Genomic DNA, 25364 nt, shown 5'->3' with positions numbered 1-25364 from the left:
AAATGCCTGCAAAGCAGCACAGACCTGCAAGACTTAGGATGCCCAGCTAATTGCTCAAAGCCTTCATCTGGCCAACTTGCCCTCCCTGACACCATCTAAACACCTGTTCCCAGTCCTGCACCACTCTGACTCCTTAGCAGACACTGATTTTGTTATATTATACTTAATATTTCCTGCATTACTTCCTATTTTCCCCCACAACCTGTGGGTCTTAGGTAGGTAAGGTATGAAAATTAATTAAACTGTTATAAACCACCTGAGCAGCACCATGATTTCAAGTGAGCCAAAAGCAGGACCTGGAAAAAGGAAGGGAAAACTCTGGAACGAAATGATAGAAGAAAGGAAATGTGCACAAAAAAATTTACAATGTCTTAACACAGATGCTTTGTATAGTGGAAAATACAGAAAACAGAAATATAAAATATTGGATTTTCAATCTAAAAAATGAAAGTGACTTTATTTTCAAGATTGAGAGTGGTCTCAATAATTTAAGGAACATGAAGATAGAATGTAAATGATTTTTTGAGACTTGAGACAGCACTTTAAAATTTTTGTCAACTTTTTTATTATATTCTATAACCTTTGTCCTTATTTGAGCAAATATGATGAAAAAATCATTTAAAGAAGCATTTCACCTCAGTTACATTTGAAGTCATCAAATCCATTTCTTAAGAAAACACAGGATTTTTTGGAAATATATGTCCTCTTACATATAGTAGAGGCTAACAGACTTATCTAACATATTTTGGAATTTAATCTTTATCCAGAAATACTGTATAAGTTTATTTACCTATATTTGTAAATGGCTGCAACTGTTGGGGCAAGATACAAACTGTAAATTTGTTAGCTTTTATTTGTCTGGGATCCAGTGGTAACCATAACAACATCTTTTCTCATTTATCTATTCTGGCAATTCTATCATTCTTTGAAAATTTCTCATGTAGGAGAGTCTTTGATCAGAGCTTCTTTTCCTAGACTTTACATCTGCAAATCATGTAATAAGAGCTCAGATTAGATGGGAATGCTCCTGGCTTGGGAAGAGCACAGGCAGAAAGACAAAACAGTGAAGAACCGCCCATATTACACCAACAACAATATTAAATTTACAGAAAATTTCTTGGAGGTCCTTATTTCTCTTCCATACCTGGGACCTATCCTGTTGGACCTGTAGGCCATGCAATCCTGTTATTGTTCTCTCATCCTCATTGTCCCATACAGCCTTTTTATAAGGCTTACACAAATTTGGTTTATTGCTTAGGGCTGACAGAGTGGGACAGCCTAGGAAGATTTTCAGGACACTGCTCCAATTTTTACACAGAGCCTTTCACAGTGTGATCTCTCTGAAACACTTACTTGATTTATGGCATGTGTTTTATCCCTCTGCTAATGCATAGTGGAAGGAGATCACAGAGGAAATGACCATCTGTATGACAGCTACTGCTCCAGTAACTTCTTGATGAGATTTTTCCAAGTGATTTCAGTGTTAATTATGATAATGGGCAAGAGTCAAAGAAATTTTTCATTCCATTTAACTTACAGAAACAATGCTATTTTAGGGAAAATGAAGACACATTTGTTATCTATCTTCTCAAATTCCTCTAAGGTTGAGCTGCAACCATGAAATTTCTTGACACATATAAAACTGAACAGTGAAATGTCAGTTGTTAGGACAAAAATGTTTTACTTATGTTTCTGATCACTGCTCTGGGCTTTGCAGAGCTGTTATAAAGCTTGGCAATATAGTTAAAGCCTACTTGAGTCCCATCTAGACCGGCAAGATAAACTACAGTTTATATATGCTTAGGCACCACTATACTGTAAGTCCCTGAAGAAAGCACTATTTACCTAGCAGTCAGGACCTCACTTGGGAATGTCAGCTTGCCAATCATCAGCTATAAAATATTGTACTTTCTCTCACAGCTTCTGTTCAAACTTCCTCCTTTTTTCAACATATGGGTATTCTCAGAAAGTAGCTACTTTGCATTAAGGATAAAAAAAGTGTGGCTATAGGCAGGAAAAAATGCTATAAACACTAAATATGAGTTTCACATTTTATTATTGAAAAAATCTGATCTTGAGAACATTGTTGAGTTTTCAACTCAACACACCATTTTTAGCTGCTAGCACAGACAGTCCAATCTACTATCTGACGAACAATTTGGAATCTTTTTTGCAAGTCACCACTGAATGTCACGACATTTCTGAAACCAGAACTAGTTGACAATTCCAGCTATGATTCATGAAACAGCACAATGTACAGCTCGTTTCCCACAAAGGAATAGGCTGTATGATGCTGCTAGCACTAAAAATTTGCTGTTTGTCAGTGAGCTAAACAAGTGTGACTGGGAAGAGACCCAATATGTGTGAGAGAAGATATATGCAGAAACTTGATGTTGTTTACCTGAGTTGACCTGTCACATAATCCTACTTACATTTATTCTCGGGTTATTCAGGAAGATTAATTTTTCCAACAGTAGAATTATTTTCTAGTGGTGTTTATTTCTATGACTGTGAAATAGCTTTACTAAGAAATAAACAAGTGAGCATGTGTTTGGAGATAGTTGGTATTACAGAAGTGAATTTAAACCAATTGCTAAAGCTGGCCAAATTCATTAGAAGGATTGTGTTTCCTGATGAATTTAACTATTTATTCTGTTCCAGAATGGGTAGAAACAGATATTAGATTTAAATAATTGTAGTGGGCTTAAAATGTTTTCTTTAGGCTCTGTCCAATCAGCTGAATCCACACAGAAAAAAACATCTTTTGGAGTTTTTTGTAGAAATAGTGATGCACGTCTCAAAAGTAACAAATGACAATAAGAAGTGATTTAGACAGCTATTCTGCCATTTCAAGAAATGTTTGAAACTCTAATTCCCTCTCATTCCCTACTCTCTTCTATAGCTCATAAAGAGCTACCATTAAGAAACCAGTTTATTTATTTTTAACAACTGCTGCTGCAGGTAGAACATCAGCATCCCTTTCTCTTACTTCTTCAGTGTGTAGCTTTATAAAGATTTCCCAACTCTTTTCTTATTTCTCCCTCCAGAAATCAAAGAAAGATTTCCGTCTGCAGCTAAAACACTGCCAGATATTCCTGTTTCTGGATCTTGAAATCTAAAAGACAGATATTTCTTCTATAGAAGCTTCTTCTAGAACTAGTTTTTTCCTGCTTGTTTTTATTAGCAAAAGCTCAGTGGTGCTTCTGCTTTCCTGCTGCCAAGAGAACAACTACTTCAGTTGCTGGTCCTCTCCTAAGGCAGGCAGGCTGGAATCAGACATCTCTTCCTTAATTCTTTTTCCTCCACCACCATATTTGACTACAATTTGACTTCCAGTGAAACTACATTGAGATGATGGACAATTTGAGACAAGATGGTGATTTCAGCTCTACAATACAGATGATCATGAAGGGAGAATTAAGGTTGTGCAGAGGATGGAAGTTCTTTTTCCAGGAAGTATTTAAAAAATTTCAGATTGTATCTTCATCCTGAACTATATGAGTTTCTTTTTATTATATTCCATTACACACACCTTTGAAATAGTGGTTATTTCAAAATGAAAATGCAGAACTTTTTATTCAGAAATTGGTAACTTTTTCCTATTTTCTTTCAGAATTAAGGAAAATTTTTTTGAGAAAAAAAAAATCATATTTCAGTTGGTTTTAGAGGATTCTCCAGAATGACAGAAGAAAAAAGATGTATAAAGAAAAAGGCAAGATGAAAACCAGAAGCATTCTCAAGAAGAGAGATTAAATGGTTATTATTTTCCCCCTCATTAGTTTTTAATTTTACTGTTTTTCTGTTACCTCATCAGGCATTCTTCAATGCCAAATTTTTAATTTCAAAAGTAAACAACTGTGATCCTGCAGTTCCTCTACATAAGTGCTGTAGTGAAAGAAAAGGTAAAGTAGGCCACAAAACCAAAGGAGGATTCACGGTTTTGCGCAATTCCAGCTCTCAGCTGCAATCTTTAGCTTTCCTCTGCCTATGGATTGAAATGCTACTGACACACACGCACAGTGGAAATTTCTGTATTTCATTTGGATTAAATCTTGACTTTCCATTTTAGCATGTTACTTCTCGAAATTCATCTCCATCGGCACAATGCAGTGTAAGGAGTATTTCAGTTATTCAATTTACACTAATAAAATAGTTTCTTATCAAAGCCATCTCATTGAAACACCAGAGAAATCCAAAAGCAACAGGATGCAAGTGTGATGAGCTGCACATATCAGGAATTTCCTTGGTATTTGATTCACGTTTTAGCAAATTAACAATAACTCTGGAATTTCCACTTGCTCCTGCCTTCTTGAATGTTTTCATATTTCTCCTAGCCATTTCCTTCCATGTTTCAGGGTTAATCTTCAACACAGTACAGCTCTTCTGTGAAAGGTCACAGAAGGAATTTGTTTTATTAATCACATCATTTTAGGAGATGAGAACTGGAAAAAGATAAACTGGATACCTAAGATGATGTGGCAAAGAATGGAATAAACTGAGATGCAAAGAGACAGTAAGGTGGTATACTATATAAGAGAACAGGATCAGTCTTGCATCCACAAACAACAACAAAAAAAATCATAATACAAAAGAGTCAGCAGCCCTTTCCATGGTGTAGTACTCCTCTATTTAGAGATGCTAGCAGGGTTACCAGACATTGCCTGAAACTTCAGCTCAGATAGTAAATTCTAATTCTAAAGTGGAAGTGGGTATTTTGACTTTTCCAGCTCAAGTATCGTATTCGGATTTGTTTAAATAGAAATAGCATTTAGTTTATTAATGAAAAAGTGTGCAATAGCATTTACAAAATCCAAGTTGAGAAGAGAAACAGCTTTGGATGAAACATAGCTTAAAATACATCAGACTGCCAAATGGGAATTTGAAATTGCTCTGATAGGTTAAGAGCAATACAGTTTAGAGCCCCTTAAAGCCATATCCTGCCCCTAAAATAAGAAACATGTCCTGTATTATACTTGCAGTCTCATGACTTCAGACTGTTAGAATGGAAACTGGGAACAGACACCAAAGAAAGCTTTGAACTGTTATTTTGGAGTTAATGCAGATTAAACCAGCACTGGGTAAAATACAAGCAGTGCTCAAAGGAGCCTTACATTTTGCCTGCATTATCATAATTTCTGGTATAGCTAAATACCTAATGCAGAATGGCAACTTCTTGAGATAACATTATATTTTACATTACTTTTATGTCCTTTAGTAAAATCCATAAATAAAGCATAATTTTTCAATTTTTCTTTTTTTTTTTTTTTTACTGTCCTGGGTTTTTTTGTATTTTCAACGTCAGCACTGCCAGCACTTTAAATGTAAGTATACATTACCAAGAAGTACGTGCAGAAAAGTGGGAAGGCAGTTTTATGAAAGACATCAATACCATAACGAGAATGAGGTGAATAACTTACAGGGAAGGTTAAACTATGAGTCTGTGTATATTGACTAAATACTGACCTGGAAGGCTGTAATATTTGTCTGTAAGTATGTGGAGGTTGTAAATATCATGAAGAAAGGAAATAACTAAGAAAAATTATCTTTAAGGACTGAAGAACAGGAAAAGCATCTTGGGCAATGAGCATGATTAAGGTATGAAATAATAATCACAGGGAAGCAGCGAAAGGTTGACATTGAATAAAGCACTGTAGAGACAGTTACAGGAACAGTTCTGCAATGGCAGGATATAGCCTACATAAGTTGAGGTTTTCCTCACTCTCTTTTCTGTGATTTCACTATAGTAATGTCAAAAGCAGCACAACAGCAAATTCCACAGAATGTTGCCCAAGTGAAATTCTGCAATTTTTTCTTTCTTCTTTTACAAATAGTAAATTTATTTGCTTTTCTTCCTAACCTGTGACACTTTTTCAACAGTGACTCTTTTTCACCTGTGACACTTTCTTATTTGAACATCCTACTGGTTTGGTCGTTTTAGTAAACAAACTCATTGAATTTATTTCAATATGATTATTTATGACACAGAAAAAAACAAACCACCACCAAATAGCCAAAAACAAATAAAGACTAGTTTCATTCAGGAACTGTGAAAATATAAAAACTATACTGCTGGTACTGACAAGAGTAATATGTAACCCAACAGGAAATATTGCTTAATGTGAGCATCTTAGAAATCAAAGATGAGGAAACATAGGAAAAAGGTACCTTCTTGATGGTTTCCAACATTGATCGTCCTCCTTGCCAGGGTTTAGAGTTCTTCCTGATGCAGGTGAGGCTGGCCATGCTGTGCCACTTCCTGTCCTCCAGCTTCTTATGAAAGGCATTTGCCAGCAGGAGGACAGTGTCATATATATACAGGTTTGAAATCTGTAAGGAGACAAAAAGGGAAGGATTAGCATTTTTATTTGTAGTCTCCTGCCAGCAGCCAGAATTTATAATTTGTTTTGCCTCACCCATAATCCTCTGGTAATTAAACACCTTATTTGATATTAAGAAGAATCTGTAAGAGTCAAAATGCCATACCTTTGGGCTCTGGTAAAATCTGTATCTAGGGCCTGTAATGCTGGAAGTGATTTGCAGCAACCAGCTACACACACGAGAAGTACAGACAGCCCAATCACTGGCTCAGCTCCACTTGCCAGATTTAAAGCCCTACTCATGAACATAAACAGATTTTCTTTTATTTTAAACCAATTGCTTGCAAATTTCAATTTTTCAGTCACCAGATATTTGGACACCATTAAATTATTTTCAAGGCTGTTTTGTTCTTTCGAAAAACAGAAACTCAGAAAATTCAAAATCATTTAATTGTGTTTTTTGCTCCTGATTTTTGTAGTCAATTCTGACTGAGGCAATATCTGGCATGAAATATAATTCAGTGTGCAGAGTGCAATTGCATGTAGATTCTGCAATTTGTAGTGTTTCCTGTTGATGTATTGGCATTGGCTGCTAATTCCTCACAGGATAAAATTCTTACAGAGTAAATGCATATGTGTTTCACTGCAAGCATAGTTACATACACACAGTATGAGGAAGTTCCAGTTTGGGATCAAAGAACAGTTGAAGCCAAGAAAAGGTATCACTTGTGTGCCAGTTCCACTTACCCATGTACTATTTTTATATATGTACTTTTAAATGCTCACAGTACAAAGTCAGAAGCAAAAGATACAATTAAACGTAAAAGAACAAAAGATCAGAATTCATGAACGCTTCTGAAACAAGTAATTTACAGTATAGCTTTATATCAGTCTTTTCTGTCCTTAAATGGCAGGAACATTTAAGTTACTGACAGTATCATAAAAAAACCCCTCAGCTGTCCTGAATGGAGGTTCTCTTCAAGAAAAATTATGTTCAGAAATGAAAAGGACCTTCGGGAATATTATTTTTAGAAAACCTATTGGTCATTCGAAGTTATTGAGGGAAACTCAGTTTCCTCATCTGCCTGATAACGTGGTCTGTAGGGCATTTCTAGTGCCTGACAACAAATTAGTCAGTGGTAATTTGCTAACTGAAGCAAGGCTGCTGTGTTTTTTTCTCCATCAGTCACAGACAAGCCAAAAAACACTTTCTCGGATTTGTGGAATATGTTGACTGCTCTCTGTAAAGGTTTTTTTACACAGATACAGATGGTGTGTTCAAAATCTTTTAGCAGAAGGAAGCTTACAATAGAAAGTACATCAACTTTGTGGAGAATGCCCCTATTCTGCTGTTTAAATATATCCAACAACTGGGAAAGTCCCACCGCTGTTGGGAGGGGCTATATGGCAAACAAGCGCAATAATGCTGAATATGTGAGACAATGATTGGTAAAGCCACACATCACCTTAAAAAACAGGAGGAAAAAAAAACCTAATGGAAAAAAACCCACCTCTCTTCCTGCCTAATTACTCTTTTCCATATAACCTACTTTGATGTTTTTATTTTCTTTTCTAAATTCTATCTTTATGCTGGCTTTGCTTGTGTCATCCACAACCTGCTCTATACTGTTCCAAGGAGGGTTATGTGACAGATTCCTTCCCTGCCAAGCATCCAGGGAAGAAGGAGTTTTTCTCCTTACCTGGCCAGAATTATTTCAGACTTTTTGCCTTCCATATTTCGTCAAAGGATACCTAATTGTCTGCCGCTTTCCCTTCTGATAAACTCTCGAAATCCTCTATTACCTTTACAACTCTACATTGTTAGTACCACAGATACACAGAACCTCTGATCCTTATTGCCCTTTTTCTTTAAATGATAATGATCCTTCACTCCATCTTTCTGGAAAACACTTCTTTATTCTTACTCAGGCTTCTCCAGTGACTCCAGTGGCTATGAACATTTCCATTTCAGTATTCACCCAGGAACAAATTTACTTCACACCTGCAGATGCATAGGCCAGGCGTCACCGTGCATGACAGGATTAAAAACATGGATTGAGGATCTGGGTTCAGATTAATCAAGCACTTTTAAAACAACTTGGATGATTTGCCCATGTATTGTAAACCTACAGAGAATTCAAAGCATTTCAGCTAAAACTATATTTCTCCAATGAAGTCAGTACTAAAGGGATATTTGCTGGAATGGGGAGGAAAGGAATTATCACTGTGTGGTGAGACAAGGGTTTTTTTACATAAACCTTTGCCAAAGGGATAAAAACATCCCTTTCAGGGGATTGCCAAAAGGAGAGAGAGGCAATAAGGTCACTAACGAGACTAAATTGGTACATGAAGGGCTTCAGATGCCAAGTCATCATTTCCCAACAAATTGACATTGCTTTCAAGGTAGCTTCTGTAACCTACTGTCATGGGAATAGAAGACAATTGTCACAGTTTATGAGGAAGGATGCACTCACTAATCTAAGAGTAATATAGCTGGGCCTTCATCAAGTATTAACAGGGCTCAGGAGGACAGAGTTCAGCAATCATTAAGCATTGTTATTCCTTCACTAATAGTTCAACTTAACATTTACAGCAATCAATCACTGATAATGCAATGATAAAGACAGTACAATTAATTCCTGTTTCTCAAAATCACCCTTCCCCGTCACTACCAGAACTATGCTTTATTAGTAACTGTCCTGATGAACAGAGCAGGGTTGTAATTTAAAGTCACTTTACACCTTTATTAATTTCCCACATAAATTTACTGGGGCATTTAATGCATTGCCTCATACCCCTTACTGATCCTTTATTTATTCCAAGTCTCTTAGATGAGAGGGGGGACACTTGCATTACCAAGTAGTATTTAACTGCATAACCTTCTGTTGATGTAATTCAAAATTCAGATGTGATTTTTTTGTTCCAGAGCATAGAAGAAAGCTATTTAGCAATCAGATTAAGGATGAGTGATTAATCTGGATTAACAGTGGTCATTTTATGCATACCTATGATATTGCACATGTTTTTAGACAAAAAGGTTTTGGTACTAAATACTTATGTGAATCCAGTTTTTAACTTCCCACCTCCAAAACGATAAAAATTTATATAAATAGTTTCAACTAGAAAAATTCCAGAGACACAATGAGGCATCTTCACCAAAATATTTTTTCAGTGTTTTAATAAAGATGCTGAAAAAAATTAATTATTCACACAGACTTTAGGGGGAATAATTCAGAAAAAAATAAATCAAAAAATCCACCCTTATAATTTCCAGAGAATGTTTCTGATTAGTCACACTTCAATGTCATAAAAAAAAGAGCATTAGTAATTTCAATTTTAAACTGTTCCAACTCCCCATTGGATTAGAAACTAATTTATAATATTGTTGAGCAGAACAAAGAAGCAGCAAACAAACCCCACAGCTACTCAAAGGTCTGTGCATCATATGAAGACACAGGGGAAACTGTGTCAGAGTTTTCCTGCCTTTCAGTTTCTAATGTTGTCTCACTCAGCTAATAATGAAGCACAGCCGTCTCAGGGAAAGGATGAAAAAAGCAAGTTAACTGTTTTTCGTGAACAGTTAAGCCAGTAAAGCTTCCATCATTCCTTTGACACAAAACGTTACAAAAGCTTTCAACAGAAATATTATAGCTCTCCAAGTTATATGTTGATCATGAAGCACAGGTTAAGGCATGGGATCCTATCTAACACATTAAATGGAATTCGTCAATTTATAGAGAAAAAATTTTGATTTCTTGAACTTATCTTTCCTTGAGTCAGTCAACTGTTAAAGTGAAAATGAAAATGAAGAGAAAGATAAATTAACATATGAAGCTTCCCATCAATACATGATTTTTGTTTTCTGCCTTGATGTAGTTAGTAACTGTTCACGAAAACTGCTCTTTGCAATCTCTAGTGCCTTCATGTAATCACACCCTCAGCTTTAACACATTGTCTATAGACTACCCAAGTTCCCCTTAGGACTATGCTGCCATAACAGCATGGCACAGCCTTAAAGGATTTTTGCACTTCCTACAAAGTCTCTAGATATATCCAGTGCATCTATGGACCTTACACAGCCCTGTTTAAGAACTCTACTAGGAGGACTGTGCAGTGTGCTACAGCCAAAGTTTTTCATGTCATCAGTTATTGTTTACTGGCCATGTTGTCCACAATTTGTAACAGACAAAGGCTCTTACAGCTAATCTGGAACAGGGCAAGACTATCCACACTTCTCCTTTTACACTTACATATTTTCATTCTAAGCAAAGACTCTTCAAAACCTCCCTATTTTTCTCCCATTGTTTTTTCTCACTCTTCCTCCACTGCTAAAAACAATCTTTCCACAGCTACAAAAATGAACACAGGAAAAAACCAAACCAAAAGTAAAATCAACATGTTAAGCCAATTTCACACTCCTGATTTGCCATAGCTTTGTCATGATGAAGCCTAATGAGAGACGGAGGAATTTTTCTTGGAAAAACTGTGTGAAATCAGGAGGACAGTGACCATGATCCTGTTGCTGAATTCATGTGGTAATTAACTGGTACAATTGTGGTACAATTAATTGTAATTTGTGATTAACAACCCTGAAAATAAGGCCTCTTTGGAACTTAGATTTAGATGTATACACTGACACTTGAAATAGATGATGTGGGTGATCCCCAGGAAGACTTTCCTATTGACAACATATTTGGGGCTTAGAGAAGCACAGCCACTCAGGAGACATTGACTACAGGGAGGAAATTCTTCTTGGTGAGATGACAAAAATTAAAATCTAGCAGGGTAACAAAATGAATACCCCATTACCTGGAGATCAGGTGGCTTTTTTGGATGTTTATCACTGTGGAGCGGGCAAGTTGCTCTCCATTGGCCACATTCACCCACCCTAACCCAAGTATTTCCTTGTCATGCCATAAGCCATTAAGCTACATGTCAGAGAAGACATGAAAAATAACAGTAAGTTACACTAAGCCCCTGGGGAAAAACTTAGAACTTATCTAGAAAGACAGGTCCCAGGTGGGGATATACTAGTATATGAACTACCTCCATGCTTTGGGAGAAAGGGTCCTTCGGATCACACAGTGATGAAGATATTCTGTGGTTGCCACGGAAACAGCGCTGACTTATGTTTTGGGGAACTGGAAATGTCTGTCGAATAATTGTTAATCTTCCGATTGACCTTCTCACCAGCTCCTGCACATCCACGTCATTTATTTCCTGAAAGATAAGGCAAGGGAAAGAATATGGATGAGAGTTAAAATTCAGTGACCACCAGATCAGAAACAAAAAAATAAACTGAGTGAAGCAAGAGGCCTGTGATTGATACACAGCTACTGTCAAGCTCTGCCACAGCCTTGAAAACAATGAGTGCATGCTCATTAAAACAAGTGACATACCACCCCTAACTGCACAACTTTAAAGTGTACTGTGCCCAAACCTCACCAAATACTTGTAGATGTAATTGAGCCTAGTTGTTTCATTTGGGATTTTCTCTGCCTCTCCTTTTACCTTTTCTGATCTTTAATTTAAGAAGTGTTTCACAGCATCCTTGACAGATAATGTGTAAATCAGTAGGAAGTCATACCATGATGTATTTCTAAGTGTAGCATTACTTAGGAGCTGTGAAGGTAGAGACAATTTTTCAGGTCTTAAGTGTTCATTTCCTAGAAACAGAATATCAAGAACCTATAAACAATGTGTAAATTAGCAAACATGTAAGTTAGCCCATTTACCAAAAGGGCAAAGAAAATGCACAAGATCATTCTAGGTGCTTGTTTATAGCAAGACCTAATTTGAAAACAAATTTTTATTCCATAGGGAACCTATTAAGGCTTACAACAGAATACTCAGCTCCACAGACACATACTTTAAAGAAAAAATAACTAAGTAAATACATCAATATGTGAAATATTAAGCTTAAAATATTAACTCTAAGACAGGCTAGGGAAAACAGAAAAACAGTTCTTTACATAGCATAAATTCCTGCAGCTTGGGAACACATTTTTTTACGCCATTGAATGATGAACTCCTCAGGGAATGTGGAATAACAGGAGCACAGGCTCACAGGCAACAATAACTTACTCCAAATTTCACATAAGAACTTGAACTTTAGTTAAACTTTTTTTTCCTAAAGACTCAAATAGAGTCAGCTGGTTGCTTTCAAATTAATTCGGCATCTGTATTTTTCTGTAAAATAGTAGGAATAATCTAAAATTTGTTCAGTCTTTTTAACCAAAATCTATTTTTCATCATGCTGAACTATTTATTCATAATCTGTCTTAATGACAGAGGCTGATGCCCCAAACTTTCTAGACATTTAAAATTGTGGATATGCCCCCAGGAAGGGAGGTGCTCAAGGAGCTCCTATTAGCAGCCTGAATTTAACATTCCCTTTCATAAAGCCACAGTTATTTTTGATTCTCATTTGTGTATTTATAGCTTCTCATTTTTCAAAGGATACAGCACATCTGTTTTGTTATACCTGCTTTGTGTAATGAAATGCCATCACCTTTTTCTGTCTTTAGCTTTCTGATCTGTAATCATATTAAAGAATTTAGGAGACACCAGGAGATAGACTTGATCTCAAATTATGGAATCTTTCTATTGAAAAGGAAGCCAAGCTTTTTGAAAAGGTAGCACTCTGTGACAAGAGAGACAACAAGAGCTGTCTACATTAAGACAACTATCCCAGTTATTTTGGATTTTTTTTGCAGTTTCAGTATAATATCCTTCTGTTATTTTGAAGCAACTTCTTTGGACATATTGGTATTTGTTTGTTTCCTTTAAATTTTGGAAGAAAAACATTTGAGATGTAAATTTTAACTTCTACTCTCTTGACTACCATAAAAGTATTTTATTTGCCTTCACAGATTATCACAGTTTCTGAATTCATCTGTTATTAGTGTTCTTTACGAAATATAGATTTTTCTGTAAAGAGAAATAACACATAGCATCAGCTGTGTCCAGTGTAATATCTTGCATTGCTGGTCAATTAATTCTTAATGTACCACAGATAATGGTTTATGTCAGCGTAAGACGCCATCTTTTCATTTAGTCTGTATCATTTCACTAGCTTCAAAGTAAAAAAAAAATAAATATAATGCTGTTTTAGCAAAATACATATCATGTTTTTTTAAAATACTTTCAATACAATCATAAAGGAGAGCTCAAGTAACTTCTTATCTTGATTTTAAATTATATCCTTTCTCAGAGGATTTAAAAAGAAGTTTTTCTAGTTTCATTATATACCATGCCTAAACTGTAAACCCAAGATTATTAGACTCGTTCTAATAATGTAAAAACAGATACCTGCATGGCCACATTATATTTCCAAATATTACTTCAAAAGAGATTTTGACTTTCAATTCCTCAAACATTTATCTTTTCTGCCTTAAAAGTATATTTATGTTTTCTGTAGTAAGCATGTTTTGGTGCATTTTAAACAGTGTTCTCATTTTAACCTTTAGGCTACTACCTCATATTTTTATACATCACCTGGGAAATAACAACAGAATTCAAACATCAGAGATATTTTTGTAGGGTTGCCAAGGAGGTATATACATCTACAGATTAATGACAGCTATTATTTTAAATGCTGTGAATTCCACTGATTATATCATATATTCAGATTTTAGGTTAACAAAAAAGCAATGCCATGCAAACCCTAATTCACCATTAGTCATTTGCTATGTATTTCTTTGTAATTTTTTTAATACTTGGCATTGACTGAGTGACAAGCCTTTTATATAATGACTCTCCAATATCATCTCTCATTCTTGTATTTTGGATCTGACTTAAGAAAACTATATAAAGCAACTATTGTATGAGAGGAAACAATTTTCATTTGCACTTCAAAGGAGGATACAGTGTAATGATATAAGGATGGCAGATGATTTGTTACACAAGCATCAAATGTCAAAAAAAATTAGAAAGTTGGCCAAGTTGAACTGAGTTGGCACCTGTATAAATTTAGGCTAGGTTATGTGGGGTTGCTTTTTTTCTTTACATCAGAAGTTCAATATATAGTTCCAAGCCTTTCTTTTATTGGTCTGAACTTGGAATAAAATGGACACTGTCCTATCACAAATGCAACAAGGATAAAATTAGATGTACGTTTCATCAGAGTAGGAAATTAAATAAGAAAATAAATGCTGTTTTAAATTAATAACTCTTTGGAGATGAATTAGGGAAAGGGAACTGAAGAGGATCATCTTGATATATATAAGGCAGGGACTCCAGTGGGTAACATGACAGGACACGTAATAAATATTGCCATTCAGATTTGTCCCATTATTTTAAGATAAGCAGCCCAGGTAGAGACTTACTGTTCACCATAGGGCAATTGTACCTGTAGTGAGAGACATGAAGGGAAATAATTTATTTACATGCTCCTGTAATAAGCACCAAAGTAAGGCAGCAATACCATTTATTATGGAAACAATTTTGGGCCAGGAGGATGATTCCAGTATCTATAATATAGTGGACTTGCCCTATTTTTCAGTGCATGCCAGGACTTCATCACATAAATTCATGACACTCAGAGAGGACAGTGTTTCTTCCTCCTCCAAAAGTCAGCAGCAGTGAGCAGAGGGCAGAGCAGGAAAGGGTGGCCACTGCACACCCCCTTGGGGCCTCAGGGCTGCCACTGCCCATGCCATAGCACATTTGTGCTGCGCCCTTCCTGAATTTCTCAGCACCTTCCAAAGAGGAGTAGCTGAGGGAAAGGCATAACTAGATGAAGCTCCAAGACAAGTAAAGGAAGATCTTGAACTGCATGATCACTTGCTTCGTTATATCTCCCTTAGGTTTCTTGGCTCTGGGAAGGAGGGTGAATAAAACCTGATAGGACAATGAAATAAATTTTTAGGTTTCACAGAGAAAAAAAAATCCAAGAGTTTGGAGAAAGCAGGGTTCAATCTGTCTGTCCGTTAGCTCTCACTATGCCAAGAGCTGGCATCTTGGTTGCCCACCTGTTCCAAAGAGGGTGTCACTGGACCCACTGACCCATTGCAAAAGGGTTCAAATGAAGCTCTAGTGTTACTATTAATCATTATCCATATGAAAAGGTAGAACTATGTGAGCTCCTGGAACTGAGCCATGATTTTAGGACCTGAACTAATTGCTCAAGCTTAAAACATAGTTATGCTCTATGCTGTTCTCCATGGTGGAGGGCAATAGGGTGAAACACAATGGAATCATGATGAATACATGGGCCAAGGACCAATCCTCTCCTAGGAAAAGTGTGCTCATCAGAAAGTAGTCTTTGAATACAACCTTGCAGGTCCCCCAGTCCTCTCATGTGCTATGACTGGCAAACCAGTCAGATCTTTTTCTATAAACTGGTCTTTTTAAAAGAGTTTGGAGGTTTTTTTCATTCTTTCCTCAAAGAAGGAGTTTTTCCAGACTCTGATGCCTGGTAATTAGAAACCTTTTATCAACTTTTGACCTCAGTTTGCCCATGGATAAATTGAAGTAATTTGTTCTTGTGTCAACCTTGTCCTCTAGCTCTTGAGAATGATGCATTTATTCACACTTTGTATGTGTTTATAAACAGAGGGTACATCCTCTTTCAGTCTTTGTTTTCATAGCCTTATCAAGCCAACCTTTCCAGTCTCTTCTCACACAAATCAGCTTTTCTGTGCCCTCATTCCATTCTCTTTTTAATAGGGCTGGTCATAGTTCTGCACATTATTGTAGATGAAACCCAACCAATCCTTTGTAAAGAAGCATTAATAGTTTCACCTCCTGTATGGTAACTGTAGGCATTGGAAAGTGTTTGGGGCTGACCTTGAGATAACAATGTTAACAGAGAACTGGTGGCAATCTTGGGTGTGGTAAGGTAATAATCTTGAGACTATTAAAATTGAGATTAATAACCTTGAAAGTTTTAACACAGGAAAATGTTTGATAGAGACATGACAGAAAATGAAAAAGAGGACATTTCTTTCATTTAAAAAGGGCAAAGGAAAGAGGTGATAATCATACAAATGCTCGTCCTTCAGTTCCACTAAATAAAATCACACTTGTGATTTAAGAAGAAATATAATTTTTCTATCCTGGGATTTTTGAAGCTATATTTACTATTGTGCAGAGGAAATGAAGCAAGCAAAGACAGACAGACAGAGGGGGGGAGAGCGTGAGAAATCCATTCTCACATTTTGTTAAGGCATATTTGATCATGACTATATTCAAATCTATAATTCCTGCAAATTTTAAATAAAGAATTGCAACATCTGCTTTAAGGCCTTGAAGAAATAGGAACATTTATTTGGAGACTGTCTTTTCAGCTGACTACAAGGACCAGAAGAGATTTGCATTATTTGCTGAGGGCTAATATGGTGTGTTATGTTTTATGGGAACAAACCCCTTCCTCCCACATATACATTTCCATTATGATACACAGTCTTCAAGAAAATTTGCTGTATTACATAAAGTAGCAACTAATGGGACAATAAAATTTAAGGAACTCTTTGCAGGCATTATAGCATTAAGAGTGAGCAATTAAAATAACAGATGTTACCTCACAAAGCCTAAGCAGATTCCTGATCACAAAACTGAAGGTGGTATTTTCTTTTGTATTACTATAGTTGGTAAGTACGTTGTATTCCCTTGGCACAGTGATGGAAAAGGAAAAACAATTCCAGCTTATTTTGGTATCCCAATGCAAGGAATTATTTAATTCATATGTAGAATTTTGCAAAACAATGCATTTTCACTGTAATAAATCATTTTAGAATTTCAAATTAGGAGGTCAGAGATGCAGTGCTAGTTACTTAGTTGGCAGTCTGATTTAGCCAATACAGGCACTCGAACGCATGTCTAAGTTGCCACAAAAGATTCATATAAGCAACAAAATAGACAGAGCTCCAAGATCATTTCACAGTCATATGGAAGTATTGTGGTCATCAACAGGAAATGGACAACCACCTCAAATGGACTTGGATATAAAGATGGCTGTTTCACATTCCACAGAGTAAAGGCCCCACAAATCATGTATTTCCAAATCTTGCACTGCCAAATGGAGGCATTGCCATGTTGTTACTGAACTGGCAAAATGTTCCAATAAGCAAGTAATGTTACACAACAGTCATCATTCAGGAAATATGTACATTTCTGTTGCAATTTGAACATAGTGGTAAGGAAAAATTGGGCAAAACAGAAGTCCTTCTATATTATTACCTACCTATCTTATTTATTGCTAATCTGATTTCTGTGTCTGCAAAATATTGAGATTACTAGCATTTTTAAACAGAGTTTGAAAGTTACTTAAGTGGGAATGTGTATTTAGATCTAGAAGCAGATTAAGCTGAGATAGCACTAAACATATTCATTTTCTCTAAAACCAAAAACATGAACAACTGAATGAGATACAGAGATTTCAATGGCTATGGTTTACAGCACAGTTTGTCAGAATTAACTTAATCATGGCTTTTGCCTATTTCACATACAAGACTATAAAACTAAGAAGAGATGATGTACATTTCACTGCATATATTATTCATCTCTCTTAGCTGTTGGGACTGCAGCCCGGAGAAAGAGTTTGGAGTGGAGAAGGCAGTTGAGTGGTAACCACTTTGATTGCTCTGCCATTTAATCTGCTACAATGTGCAAATAACAATGCTTAGAAAGCAGATTTTTTCCCACAGAGACATTAGTTTCTGAATAAAAGTGAAAAGAAAGTATGTATGCTAGGAATGGATCCTCGGTTTTATTTTCCTTTTTGAGGGTGAATGAGCTGAAACAGCTAAAAGCAAGCACCTTCTTTTGAACTTCTGGAAAGTAAATAACATTGAAAACGAAAAACCAATAGTAGTTGTTTTTTAATGTGAACAGCAAGCCAAAATCTGAGCTTTGCCTACGATTGCTGTCCAATCTACTGATACAGAGGATGGCTTTATATTCAGTTAATGGTCTCTTTAAAATACTATGTGTTAAGTCTAAAGAGTATAGATGAACACTCTATTTCAAAATTCCACTCACTACAAGTGAATTCTAGTTTAATCTGACGTGGAAAAGAAAACATGTATGTTGTTCACATGACTGCCTGTAGATCAAAGCTGGGTTCTCAACCAGCAAAGCCCCACTCAGTGCTGGAAAACACACACAATACTGGTGAGGAGCAATGCAGAGCCCAAATTAATAATTTATGCTGGACCTGGTTTGTCTTCACAACATTTTCGGAGACATGTTTTTCTCCAGGGAAAACTGGCCAAAAATCCACTGGTTTAGCACAGTATATTGATGAAAATTTAGTAACTAAGTATGAAAACAGAAGTGTACAGTAAATTCAGGCAGTAGATCTGGAATTTACACGCAATATCTCCAACCAATCTTTTATCCTGAGAATATTCAGGAGTTCCATGATCTACGTGTTAGGGGAGAGTTATTTATTCAGGAAATCCAGCTATTCTGGACCTAAATTGTATTTCAATAAACAAAAGAAAAACCTGAATACTGTCAAATCTAAGAACTGTATTGTTCAATGTTTTATATGCAAAATTATTTCACATATTGAGTTGTCATATTTTAGCTGACAAGTTTTCATGGAAGAACTTATCTCATAGTTTAAAAACAGGTTTTCAATTTAAATTTCTTTTTTCCCTTTATAAACATTCACATATGACCTAATCCAGAAGTCTACCAAAAAGCCTCTCACTAACATCAAGTGGTTTGGATATCAAACATGATGGAATTCTTGGGCAATTCTTAAAGGACAGTGAAATATGGGATTTTATTATTATTATTATTATTTTGATTATTAAGAAAAAATCATTAAAATATAAACAAAATTAAAGGAGTCCTCTAAAAAGATTACATATGAAAAAAAAGACCTTTAAAGATCCTATAAAAACAGTCAGCTCAAATACCAAATATCAAGATACTCAGAAGCAAAGGGGATTTTCATTTTATTTTCCATTTATTCATTCAAGGACTTCCATTTAAAACAGGAAAGACAAAAGAGGAAAGTCCAAGAACTTGTCATTCTACTTTTATTAAGCAACATCTATTCCCTTAGCGTCCTTGAACTTTGTCATGACTACTGCTTCCTGTTGGCAAAGTGAGAATCAGCATGAATATTGTCAGTAAGCCTGAAAACAGGATTCATGGTTCACAACAATGTTTGCTTGACAGTTACCTCATTTATAATGATCCAGTGACAGTCAAAAGCAACCAAATTAGTCTCCACGACCTGAAATAGAGAACAAACCAGCTATCAGTCAGCCTGTTGTGAAAGCCAGAAGAAAATTAAAAGGATGCTCTCTGCAAAAGACAAAAAACAAAGCACATGCTCTCTAGGACTTTTGCTATTGAACTGAGGACAGAGAACCTTTAGCACAATTCTGCAGAAGCATTTGTATTATTGTTTGACTTGCCCGTTAAACTTGGAAAATACAGTTCATTGCCGGCATCACAGAAAAGAATGTTTCAGCTGAATGAAAAGCAAATGAAAACATTTTTGCCTTAGTACTGTGTGTTGAGAGGAAGCAACAGAGAGGAAGGCAGAAAATGAATATCAAGTAACTCTCGTTGGATTTCTGTATTTCCTGCCTTTAAGGCCTTTCCAGTGTATACCCACCCTGGAAGCCTATGAATCAAAAAAGCCCAAAACAAACCCAAACCAATAAAATCCACACCACAAATGCTGGGGTTCATATAAGTGCAAAGAGCAGGAAGGAAATGGTTCTCCTGAGAAAAAGGGCTGTCACAGGGATTACGAATGATAGCCCGGCCCAGGTTTCACACACAGAAGGTGTCTCACCCTCTTCTCATGCACCTTTTCCTTGCCTTTGCTGAAAATTATTCCAGGATCTGCCTTTATGCTGAACGGAACATGTGCTTCCTAACTCATCTTTCACTCAGTCTGTTTCCTCCTTGAATCCACCAAAATGTTGTGGCAAGTCATGTTTGAATCGACTTCGCAGTGGAAGTGAAGAGGGTAAAAATACATTTCTTCTCCTTTCAATAGCTAGGAAAGAAATCACTGACAGAAGGGAGGCCAGAAACAAACAATGGAAAAGGCTGGACACCTTTAAATTCTTTCTCTAAATGAAAATGAATTAGCATAAATATGGAAATAGTTTTAAAATCAAATTAATCCCATTTTATTTGTATAGTCACTATGCTCATCTTGATTCACAATTCAAAACTACTGGATACTTAAAATTGTATTGAATCCCAGTAGAAAAAAAAGACAAAACAGAAACAAGGCTTGGGACTTATAATGTCCTAGTGCTGGGCTGTTATTACTTGGACTATTGCACAACAGTCATGTTTGGCTTTTAATGATGACCAACACAAAGAGCACTTGCCAGGAATGGTGGTGATTTATACTGTGCAATGTCCAAAGGAGAACAATTTAGCTGGTCACAAATCTTAAGAGCAGCAAAAGACCCCATGCTGATAACCTTCATTATTAATTCAAAAGCTGTTAGAATTGGGGTCACTGCTTGTTTAGCAGAATGATAAGCAAGACTGGAAATTCTGATGTGGAGAAACTGGGGGGAGTGGGAGAAGCAAGCAGTGTATGAACTGATTTCTTATTTGAAACTCTCAGCACCAATAAGAAATTATGGGGAATGAAACTCATAGCTGCTAATGTGCTTCTGGAAAATTTCAATATTATTAGCAGTAGGAATCAGGCTCCTCACTTTATGTGGAATTTAGACTCACTATTGAACAACAACATTATATTTTGTTGTGTTGCTTTGACATTTTCTCGCATTCTCCACAGTAGGCGTTCACACAGCACATATAAAAGAACAGGATAGAAAGTGAGTAACTGTGATGGAAGGCATCACGACAGACTGAGCCAGGATGCTTGAACTGGAGTATGGCTGTTCTAATCACATCTCTCATACCAAAGCAGTTGGAAGACAAATACACCCAGAAATCAAAAAAGGTTGAAAGTGGACAGAACAGTAACAGAGTTCTCAAGGGAACGTTTGTTCCTTACATAAAGTTCCAAAACATAGAAACTTTATCCCAATTACAACATAAGCTGTGCCATTTAAATTTTCCATAAACCAGAACAAAACAAAGCCTTACTGAAGCAGAAACCATTCTGCTAGTCAATCTACATACAGTTCTGCTAAAAGTGAGCAGAATAAAAAAAAAAAAAAAGAAAAAAAAGGCAGCAGGGTTGACATATTTTCTGGTTTCTTGTCAGGTTCCTAGCAACTTTGTCCCTTCTAACTTTTGGCTCCAGGATGTCCTGCTGGGAACGTCTGCCCTGCTGTAACTACTCTGCTCAAGATGAGGTCTCACAAGGTCCTGTGACTCCAGGGCAGCCTGCCTGAGTGACACCCTTGAGTCAAGTCTACCAGTGGTACTAAGGAAATTACAATGATAATTTTGTTCCACAAAGGGCTCCTAAGCTTTCTCTGCTCCAAAATGGCAGTCAATTGAAACTTCAGAATAAAGGAATCCACAAAATGAAAATTCACATTTTCTGTTCAATTTTTAATAACATGCTAAAAGTGGGCTAGATCACTTCTTTGTGCCTGAAGCTTCAACTGATCAGACTTTAATGCACTGTATCTTTCATTAAAACTTTGGTTTCGGTTCATTTAGTTTCCTTATAAATATTTGGTTTGGAGTATCTGCCTTGCCCAGGCTCTCAGATTTCAATTACAAGGCCTTTTCAACAGAATATGGTTCTAATTGTCACTGGGTTTCTTAGGTACAGCTTAAGTCAGTCTCTGAAAGAGGCTGACTGTTCTCACAAGTCACTCTAATTATTTCAAACATCTCAGGCTACCTGTGACATATTTATCACAATTTTCAAATAACAAGATGAAATGCACCCATTTTTTAGTTACAGCTGAAACTCCTCAGCAGAAAGATCATGTTTTATCCATTAAAGTTTATGCATTCATGAATCTACTCAATATTAAAAATATTTTCAAAAAGCTTATGTCAAATTGAGATGAACTTGTAATGCACTCAGAGACACTCAAACTAATATATTCGAAGTTTAGATGGGCTACAAATAGCCCCTGATTTAAAAATTTACTTCCCCTTTCGGTCTGCCAGAAGCTGCTTTTTGGTGTTTTCCTTAGCCCATCCACCCAAAGCTTGTTCTAGTATTGATAGATGTTGTTTAAAAAGATGACTGATGATACCCTGAGAAAGTTGCTACATTTATTTTTTTCTACTTTTTTTTTTTTCTTTGATGAAATATACATTTACATCTGAACCAGGACTCAACATTTGACTGGGATTTCAAGGCCATCTTTCCATCCTTGGGTCATTCAGTCTTAGCTGATGAAATCCTAGTCAAAGTGATTGATATCACTCACAAAAGAGCTGTTCATTTCAGCAGCATAAAGATGCTGCATCTCAGTCCCTTCCCTCTCAGCATCTCCTCTGCCAGGATGGTCTTTACTGTCCATTTAGTTGCCTCTAAAGTTGGCAGTGCCCATTTTGACTATGTTTGTAAGAATTGCAGGGCAATATAATGTTATTACCATTATATTACCAACATATATACCATATATTACCATATAACCTTCCAATATTTTCCAGTTATTGCGTTCCTTATGTTTTTCAGTGTAGAAGATTGCACCAGCACATCCACTGTTTTACAGAAAATAAATAAATGCAAACCTTTAGTTTTGATGCTTGAAGGAAAAAGTCGCTCAATCCTAAAGTTTTCTTCAAACACTAAGAGTAATCATATGCATAATCTCACAGTCAGAAGATTGTCTTGGTCAGCAGATATTAAGCACTAGTTTACAAGACTATATTAAATCAGATTAAAAACATTCAAAACTATCTAAGCCAGCAGCAACACAACCTAGATCCAATTATTCATCAGTAAAGCAGTCATTCCTTACACACAACAGGCCTTTACAGTCATGACACAGTGCTCCAGAATGACCTTGTCTATCTATTGTTTGCCATTCTGTTTACTCTAAAAAGCCATTGCATTTTCACTTGGAAGGGGTGATAACAGATTAAAGTGAAAAAAAAAAAAAGAGCACGTCTGGGTCTGCTTAAAATTGATCATAGCCTAAAAAGTGCATATAGCACAGCTTCAACAGAGAAGGGAAGAAGGTGGGAAGAAGGTTTCTACAACTAATGTTCAGAATGATAGAACACATATCTTTTTTTATCTGAGTGATGATCTTTTTTCTAGTTGAAATTCATATCTGCATGCATATCAACTGAGCTGGCATGAACTTGTGTTCTGTGCCAGGGAGAAATGCATGTACAGAGAATAATGCTCCAAAAGCATAAGTGCAGTAATGAAAAAAAATCTGAGATTCTATAAATTAGAAGCAATAAAACAATTTAATAGGGGCATGTAGGAAGTAGGGGCTTCAATGCAAGTTTCAGATTCATCTGCTGGTTCTGCTGACTCTGTGACAGGAAGTGGCACTGTTCTGTCCTGAAAGGTAAGGAACAGATTGGAAATTTCCATAGAGGACAGAAGGCAGGTGAACCTGTTATTTATGCAGCTCACCTCTTAAGTTAAAACAGAGAAAAACTAGAGCATGTATTCATAATGAGGGCTGAACCACAAAATTCTATGCAGATATTAAACGAAGAGTTGACACTTTCCAAAACAAAATAAAACATGCACATATTTGACAAATTCTCATTTCACACTTCCTGTAGGTGAAATCATACAAGAATGCAGCTCTGGGTTAGTAAACACACAAAGTTATAGGTCAGTGCAGAAAGCTTTCTAAAGCTAAGCATAGCCACTAGCTGGGAGAGCATTAGGAGACAGTAACATATACACCTACCCTGCTTTTACTGCTCCTTTAGGCATTCAAGTCATCTTTGGATGTAGGACACTTTGGTCTAAGCTGAGATGGTTGCTTTTGTGCTTCTAAATATACATTACTTTCTTAATTGCAATGAATCAGATTGCCAACAGCCAAAGGAAGCAGAAATTTATTAATTCTATACCAACCGTTGTGCAGTTCAGACTGCTTTTATTTACTGAAAGGGGAAATATTTGAAAAAATCTCCCAAAAAATCATTTTGTGCTTTTGAGATGCCATTTCTTCTGTGCCACTGAGTACCTCCATTGTGCAGGAACATACATAAGCAGAACTCCAGGATGAACTGGGGAGCCGCATTTCTGTCTAATGCCCATAGCAGCTGACACATCCCTGTCTCAGACAACTAAATCAATGTCAGAGAACAAGTAGAGGACAGCTTATTAACCAACACCTTCAGAGAACTCTTTTTCTGAATGCAGCATTTTTTTAATCTTTAAAAGAAATCTAATCTTTAATTTTAATGCATTTTTAATCTATAGAATATTAGTATTCAATTATTTATAATGACATATCACATTACTAAGAATCAAAGCAGCAAGTTAGCAGGACAGTTCTAAAATATACCTTATGAAATTGTGGAAAACCTGAAAAAGAAAATCACTCTTTACTCACTCAACCACTGCTCAGACTGAGAGTTCACACTAGAGTATTTTAAAACATTGTGTCATTAGTTGCATAAATCCTGCAGCAAAGGCTACAGCCTGTCAAGTACGCAGAGCCACTCATACACAGTCACAGAAATCCACAGCAATAGATATAAAAGATCATTCTTAACATCTTTGTAACTTTAGAAATGTGTTCATGTCAAACTCCAGCAGTTCTCCTAACACCCTATTAAAATAAATCAAACTTATGCTTCATGGGGAAGGTGTTACACTTAGTCAAACACAGATGCTATTGAACTGATGAGCAAGAACATGGATGAAGTGGGAACTAATTTTCTTTTTCTAAAGATTTCAGCTACACACCGAGGGAGATTTTGCAGAGAGAAGAAAAATGCTGTCAAGATAACAAGTGATGAGCAAGGACAAATCATCTGTCATTGGCAGTAACTCCAGAACTTCTTTGGAAGACCCTGACAATTTATCACAGCTCTTTCTATTGTTCACACTCAAACCTTCAAATCACCTAAATGCAAGACAATCTGAAGCAAATAAAGCAGTAGTAGTGCCAGCATGCAAGCTTTTCCCATCTGCAATAGTTAGCAAGAAAGAAAAACAGTTTCTTAGCACAAAGCACATGTAATTTAATG

General features: G+C 36.2%; 1 protein-coding gene across 1 annotated transcript in view; it reads right to left on the bottom strand.

Moving 5' to 3' along the window:
* LOC108500870 (glutamate receptor ionotropic, delta-2) overlaps positions 1-25364 on the bottom strand; it is a gene marked incomplete at its 5' end in the record, with an annotated part of 287748 nt that overhangs the window by 202066 nt on the left and 60318 nt on the right. Inside the window, 3 exons of the mRNA XM_017822214.1 lie at positions 6166-6327; positions 11364-11537; positions 19456-19509. Of these exons, the coding sequence (XP_017677703.1) occupies positions 6166-6327; positions 11364-11537; positions 19456-19509 (390 nt within the window). The remainder of the gene's footprint in view (positions 1-6165; positions 6328-11363; positions 11538-19455; positions 19510-25364) is intronic.

Source organism: Lepidothrix coronata, unplaced genomic scaffold (assembly GCF_001604755.1).
Source record: "Lepidothrix coronata isolate B3197 unplaced genomic scaffold, Lepidothrix_coronata-1.0 Scaffold96, whole genome shotgun sequence".
NCBI classification, from domain to species: domain Eukaryota; kingdom Metazoa; phylum Chordata; class Aves; order Passeriformes; family Pipridae; genus Lepidothrix; species Lepidothrix coronata.
Note: the sequence above shows the minus strand (reverse complement) of the source record. Positions and strands in the feature narration are given on the sequence as shown.